This window comes from Lottia gigantea (assembly GCF_000327385.1).
Source record: "Lottia gigantea unplaced genomic scaffold LOTGIsca_251, whole genome shotgun sequence".
In the NCBI taxonomy this organism is placed as follows: Eukaryota; Metazoa; Mollusca; class Gastropoda; family Lottiidae; genus Lottia; species Lottia gigantea.
This window is the reverse complement of record NW_008708760.1, coordinates 85,491-93,602: the sequence shown is the minus strand read 5'-3', so window position 1 is coordinate 93,602 and position 8,112 is coordinate 85,491. Positions and strand designations below refer to the sequence as shown.

The 8,112-nt window shown below is 31.8% G+C and overlaps 1 protein-coding gene across 1 annotated transcript; it reads right to left on the bottom strand.

Annotated features, from left to right (window-relative positions):
- Nucleotides 1-1,498: 1,498 nt before the first annotated feature.
- On the bottom strand, nt 1,499-7,616 carry LOTGIDRAFT_144720 (hypothetical protein; the record flags this gene model as incomplete). Its single annotated transcript, XM_009055819.1, has 9 exons — nt 1,499-1,621; nt 2,177-2,296; nt 2,546-2,664; nt 3,158-3,292; nt 5,205-5,322; nt 6,183-6,256; nt 6,778-6,821; nt 7,004-7,169; nt 7,460-7,616. 9 exons carry the CDS (start codon nt 7,614-7,616, stop codon nt 1,499-1,501), a joined length of 1,056 nt encoding a protein of 351 aa, XP_009054067.1.
- Between the last annotated feature and the right edge of the window lie 496 nt (nt 7,617-8,112).

Below are 8,112 nucleotides of genomic sequence, written 5' to 3'. Positions count from 1 at the left end.
TAGACCTGTCTTCCATTCTACCCTTATAGACAATACCACTGATAGACCTGTCTTACATTCTCCGCCTTATAGACAATACAACTGATAGACCTGTCTTACATTCTACACCTTATAGACAATACAACTGATAGACCTGTCTTACATTCTACTCCTTATAGACAATACAACTGATAGACCTGTCTTACATTCTACCCCTTATAGACAATACAACTGATACACCTGTCTTACATTCTACCCCTTATAGACAATACAACTGATAGACCTGTCTTACATTCTACCCCTTATAGACAATACAACTGATAGACCTGTCTTACATTCTACACCTTATAGACAATACAACTGATAGATCTGTCTTACATTCTCCCCCTATAGACAATACAACTGATAGATCTGTCTTACATTCTACCCCTTATAGACAATACAACTGATAGACCTGTCTACCATTCTACCCCTTATAGACAATACAACTGATAGGACCTGTATTACATTCTAACCCTTATACACAATACAACTGATAGACCTGTCTTACATTCTACCCCTTATACACAATACAACTGATAGACCTGTCTTACATTCTACACCTTATAGACAATACAACTGATAGGCCTGTCTTACATTCTACCCCTTATAGGCAATACAACTGATAGATCTGTCTTCCATACTACCCCTTATAGACAATACAACTGATAGACCTGTCTTACATTCTACCCCTTATAGACAATACAACTGATAGACCTGTCTTACATTCTACCCCTTATAGACAATACAACTGATAGACCTGTCTTCCATTCTACTCCTTATAGACAATACAACTGATAGACCTGTCTTCCATTCTACCCCTTATGGACAATACCACTGATAGACCTGTCTTCCATTCTACCCCTTATGGACAATACCACTGATAGACCTGTCTTACATTCTACCCCTTATAGACAATACCACTGATAGACCTGTCTTACATTCTAAACCTTATAGACAATACAACTGATAAACCTGTCTTACATTCAACTCTTTATAGACAATACAACTGATAGACCTGTCTTCCATTCTACCCTTATAGACAATACCACTGATAGACCTGTCTTCCATACTACCCCTTATAGACAATACAACTGATAGACCTGTCTTACATTCTCCCCCTTATAGACAATACAACTGATAGACCTGTCTTACATTCAACTCTTTATAGACAAAACCAGACAAAGATTTATTTGATTAAAATGCATAAAAAAATTTACATTCATATCGTCATTTATTAAGTAACGTTGTTAGGTGATCAATAATATTACTGATATCAATGTTTAATTCTTACTTATCTATATATCTAATAAATCACAATCTCATTCAAATAACTACTGTAATCTAAAAAGTTTTCTACTACACGCCTGTCCTACAAGTAATAATATAATATAGAAACCATTTTTAATAAAATAAGAATAATGAGATAGCACAATGCTACAATGGAAACTAAATATATCAGAAAAGAATAGAAATGATATTATAATATAATTATTAAATCTTCACCTGGTGTACAGTGTAGTTTATGATTCACCTCTTGAGACCAACCAACATAATGTATCAATGGAGAGAAAGTATGACACCAAAAATCATCATTTTCAATCTGAAATATAATTTAAAAAAATTGAGGATGAATTTTCAATTGATGTCATTTACAACGAGACAGAATATTTATATTACCAGTACCCGTTGGGGTACGGTGGGGCTAGAATATTTATAATACCAGTACCAGTTGGGGTACGGTGGGGGTAGAATATTTATATTACCAGTACCAGTTGGGGTACGGTGGGGGGTAGAATATTTATAATACCAGTACCAGGTGGCTGGTACCATCAATGTTTATATAATGAAAAGAATGGAAAGTATGTAATACAATCTCTTTATAAATAAAGATGTTAGAATCTGGTGTCTATACAGATGCCATGATGTGTGCGATTGAGGAAATTTTGCCATTATATTTAAGATTGTCTATAAATCTGTATATTTCTAGCCAATAATGGACAATAAACCAAAATGATGGAGCCAAATGCACTGCTCTAAACCTAATACATCTTATAGCATACAGAACCTGCGTTCATTTCTGTTTAAATATTTGACAATTGTACTGCAACTATCACGTGAACATTGAAAAAACAAAATAGAAACCAGAAATATTTACCTTACTGTCTTCATAATTCAATCTAACTCGACCCCCAATATTCTCATTAACTAGGGCCACTCTCATAGCTGATACACACATCTTATCTACTACCTCCACTCTCATTCCTTTCTTTAACTTCTGATTATTTATACAATCCTGTATCTACAAATAATAAAACAGAACCTGAAACATGTTGTTACTCAGAGTTTCACACTGTGCGACCTGACCTAGTCTCTCAGTATTGATGTTAGATCTAGTTCAGTCTGTGTCCCTACTGAAGTTTGACCATGAGTACTGTATTGGTGATGTTCCACTTGATTTTGGTCGATGAACCCAAGACATGTTGTTACTCAGAGTTCCATGTTATACAATCTTCAGACAACTGACCCATTTCTTGTTATAAATGAAAAAGCTTACCTTAGAATAGAAACTACTGGGTAAAGTTCTAGCACCTGTTAATCTAGACACAAGAAACGACTTCCAGTCTGTATATTTATTCTGTACAGCTAAAATAGATAGTAAATAGTAAAATTTTGAGTTATGTATCAGGTTGCAGGAGTTATATCTAGTTATGAAAATGAATAAAATCCAGGAATTTTCTTTGAATTAAGTTTACACAGGCATGATTTGCATATTATTAGAAATTTTCCAGAACAGTCTTAAAGTGCTGATGTAATTAAAAACAGATCTCATATAGAGCTTTTTAAAAACTTCCTATATGTGTACTGTACTGTACACAAATTCTTGGCTCTATAAAAGAAGTTAACCCTTTCAACCCTAGCGGCCAGTTTAAAGGCCAAACACTAACGCAATATATACCCAAGCAGCTGGTAAACCGGCCATTACCAAGTGATGTCATACAACATTAACATCATACGCTTTTACTTTTATTACTTGGAGTTCAGGGTATATGACGTTGTACTTCATTTACACTCAGGGTTCAAAGGGTTTAGACGAGTCTGAGGATTGTTTGATGTTAAAATTAAAAGTTTGACCTACATTTTGGAGGAACAAGAGGTTGACTGTGAGAGGCACACCAACCAACAGGATGTACATCTTTAGAACATAGATTTAACCAAAAATCTTTACTAGGATCACTAGAAAACCCTTCATAACGAACATATGCTCTAAAACCTACAATAGAATATACTTTATATCATTGAATTCAAATATAGCTCAAAACTACAAAAGTGAAACAGAATTTCAGCTTTAAATCCTGGAGTATCTTAATATCAATGGCTTAGTTATTAAGCGCTATATAATATAATTCTCCCTACTTCATCCTTCTCTTTAATACTATTATCTATGTTGTGGTTATAGTCTTCTTTATCAGATAGTGCTCTTAGTTGTTTTACAGTTATTATCTATTATCTGTTGTTATTATAGGCACATCTTTAATCATGATTGTTATTGTTATATCCCTTTATGGTTTCTATTGATTTACCTATATATCTTGTGAATCATTTGACTTAATAACTTTACCTGTATGTGTTTCTAAACGTAGTATGTAATAAACCTAGAAGTAGTATATCTATATAACTTGTGTTGTTAATGTTAACTGTATGTGTTTCTAAACGTAGTATGTAATAACCCTAGAAGTAGTATATCTATATATCTTGTGTTTTTAATGTTAACTGTATGTGTTTCTAAACGTAGTATGTAATAAACCTAGAAGTAGTATATCTATATATCTTGTGTTTTTAATGTTACCTGTATGTGTTTCTATACGTAGTATGTAATAAACCTAGAAGTAGTATATCTATATATCTTGTGTTTTTAATGTTACCTGTATGTGTTTCTAAATGTAGTATGTAATAAATCTAGAAGTAGTATATCTATATATCTTGTGTTTTTAATGTTACCTGTATGTGTTTCTAAACATAGTATGTAATAAACCTAGCAGTAGTATATCTATATATCTTGTGTTTTTAATGTAACCTGTATGTGTTTCTAAACTTAGTATATAATAAACCTAGAAGTAGTATATCCATATAACTTGTGTTTTTAATGTTACCTGTATGTGTTTCTATAAGTTGTATGTAATAAACCTAGAAGTAGTATATCTACATAACTTGTGTTTTTAACGTTACCTGTATGTGTTTCTATACGTAGTATGTAATAAACCTAGAAGTAGTATATCTATATAACTTGTGTTTTTAATGTTACCTGTATGTGTTTCTAAACTTAGTATGTAATAAACCTAGAAGTAGTATATCTATATATCTTCTGTTTTTAATGTTACCTGTATGTGTTTTGAAACGTAGTATGTAATAAACCTAGAAGTAGTATATCTACATAACTTGTGTTTTTAACGTTACCTGTATGTGTTTCTAAACTTAGTATGTAATAAACCTAGAAGTAGTATATCTATATATCTTGTGTTTTTAATGTTACCTGTATGTGTTTCTAAACGTAGTATGTAATAAACCTAGAAGTAGTATATCCATATAACTTGTGTTTTTAATGTTACCTGTATGTGTTTCTAAACTTAGTATGTAATAAACCTAGAAGTAGTATATCCATATAACTTGTGTTTTTAATGTTACCTGTATGTGTTTCTAAACTTAGTATGTAATAAACCTAGAAGTAGTATATCTATATATCTTGTGTTTTTAATGTTACCTGTATGTGTTTCTAAACGTAGTATGTAATAAACCTAGAAGTAGTATATCTATATATCTTGTGTTTTTAATGTTACCTGTATGTGTTTCTAAACGTAGTATGTAATAAACCTAGAAGTAGTATATCTATATATCTTGTGTTTTTAATGTTACCTGTATGTGTTTCTATACGTAGTATGTAATAAAACTAAAAGTTGATTAATATGGTCATGTGAATTGATTTTTAAGTTTTTGTTAATTGATGGAATAATCCTAGTTTGTTGATTATTGTGGTTTTTTCACACTTCGCCTCATATCCAAGAAATAGTTTAAATATACATTTGTGCTCTGTAAAAAGTAGAAACTCTCCGTTTAATATGCATTGAAATTAGACTGGAGATAAATGAGCAGGTCACAAATTTAAAGAAGATTAACATATAACTAACCAGCTAGTTTTAAAACGGACCCTATCCAGAAAGAATGATAATTTAAATCTGTATCATGATTTAAACATTCTATCTTCATACCAATTGTTATCTGTTCCCAGATATCTACCATGGGAGCCTGAAATTATATAGAAATATCATCTCATACCACAAACATTCATCATAGAACCAAAATACTAGCCACTAACTTATGAGAGTAAATCGTGAAAATTAAAAAAAGCACTGAAAGCATTTATAACAAAATAATAGGAAAATATTACTTCACTGATTCATTTCAAGAGAAATACAGCAAAATATTTAAATCTTAAAGATCATGTCCATGTATGTACAGTCTGGATAAACAAAAAAAGATTTTTTGACCTTTCTTGATCGGTCAGTCAATGTAATTCTGCTAATTTAGCTAATTATGAATTAATTATGGATATGTGAGACAAACTGGTATTTTTCCAAGTCATTAGAACACCTCTACTTTCTATTCATATAAGTATTAGCATTTTCATTTCCATAAATGAAAATAAGGGAACCCATCTTTAACACATTTTGGCTGAGAGGGTCGGATACTGACAGAAAATAACTGGACACAATTATATAACAATTACTTTAATAAATAACTTCGTCTTTATCAAACAATCATCGTGGAAACATCGCAAGTTATTTATTAAAGTAATTGTTATAATTATGTACAGTTATTTATACCCTAGTTACCCTGTCAATTAAGGAAGTTACTGAAGTCTAATTTATAAAATATTATCTTAATAGAACTAGCTGTAAACATGATTAGTGACTGTCTTCAAGTGAACTTTTAATTGATTTTAAACCTGAATTTATTGAGATTGTCAGTAGGGAATAATGCCATGTATCAGAATTAATCTATATACTAATCTAAACCAGGCGGATAAACCTTCATTAATAGAGTTCTGACAAGGTTTGAAAAACTTAAAAACACAAAAATACTATCATCAGAGATAGTGTACTTACGTGAGCAAAACATAAAATAGAGGCTCCCTCTCCACAGCCGGAGGTAAGATATGGTCCCCAGTCAAATCCCCGTACTGTATCTATAAATAAACATTAACAAATAGCAAATTTCACATTTTGATTTATAAATGAAATGAATGGAGTTTTACGTCCTATTTTTCTGCACCATGTGGGTGCAATGAAGGAAATTTTGAAAGGCAGTGGCATTAGCCTGCTCTTTTTAGATTTCCAACGGCAAGCAAAGTCATTTTGATTGGTATAAATTCACAAATCTAATTTAATAAAGATAGTGGACCACAGCCATATACCCCCACCACAGCATGCGGATGGTAAATATTCAAGATTTTGGGGCAAGGGCAATAACTCTGCTTCTAACGGTCGAAAATAGCTCAAATATACACATACCGAATTTCATTTGATTTCATCAAAAAATCTAGTTTCTAGAGCGTTTACAAGCAAATGTTGATGGACGGGTGGACGGACGGACTGAAAGGGATGCCGACAATATACGTCACATAGAGAGATGTGGGCGTATAAAAATGGAACCACTATCTAATGATTATAATAAATTAACTACCTCCTCTGTTATTTAAACTGCTAGATTTTGACATGGGTTTCTTGCTGTTTAAATGTTTAGAACTCTACAAAATAATCAAATATAAAAATATATGTTTGAGCTATATATATCTATAAACTGATTTCTACTTAAAAACCTTTCAGAGACATAGACTAAAAACATCCAATAAGATTCATAAAGTTTTTAAATTGTAAATTATACCCATAGTAAAATATCACTTATTCATTTAAACTTGATATTCTACAAGTAGCTGTAATTTACCTTTTTAACAATCAGTGGTTTTGTTGGTAATGGTTTTCCCTCTCGTTGAGCTGTAGCAAAACTTCTAGAACATGATAAACTACAGAATCTTTTAGATTTAGAGTAAAATGCATGTTTAATTCCCACAGTTCCACACTTCTCACATGTAGCTGGAATTTAAAATAAAAACAACATACAGCCATCTCCATCTTACATGCGACAAATATCATGTTCAGGAAAAGTAAATGAGTAGAGTTGAGTTATTTTTCAAACTGGCCAAACCAATTTTTTTTACATCTTTTTTTAACCTTGAACAAATCTTATCTTATAAACTGGTACAAATATCTTATACAGAGAACCAACTAAATCTGTCAGTATTGTCTTCAATCAATATTATAATTCAAAAGATTTCTATATTGTACACAGAATATATCAATAAAAATAACCTAAAAATGTTTACCCATGCCATCTTTTCCATTCATAAATCTAAACGGAGAGGGTTTAGAGGGAATAATGCCTTTAAGATGAGCAGCTAGTAATTCTCCACGTGGCAGATCTTCCTCCTCTTCCTCAGAACTCTCCCCCGACTCGTTATAACTATCGTAACCATCATACATTCCAATATTAGACATGTAGTCATCTTCTCCCTTCAAATATTTTGATAAAATTTGAGTACCAACAGATAATTTTCATGTTATATTCTTCTCTTTATTTTAAAAGCTAACAAAACTTAACTAAGCCAGTTAGTACTTTGAAATTAATAGTTTTTGAGCACGGCTGACCCTGGCCTATGCTTTTTATGAGTTGTATTCTAAGTTCATTTCAACACCCCCAAACAATACAAATGAGCCTTTACAGCAAGGAAAAGCCTGCTCATTATGACTGTTAGAATCATTGAACGAACCCCTTCCACCATTAAATACTTCCTTACAAATACTTGTGTCAATAAACCATACTGTGAGTTTGAGAAATAACCTCCCACTCCTTAAACATTGAATAAAATTGAGACGAGAACTCACCCCTAATGTACTGCCCCCACAAACTGAATCTGATCTGCCATCAATAGAATCCATGGTGGATTCATCATTCTTATTGTAACTTTCTATCATTGAA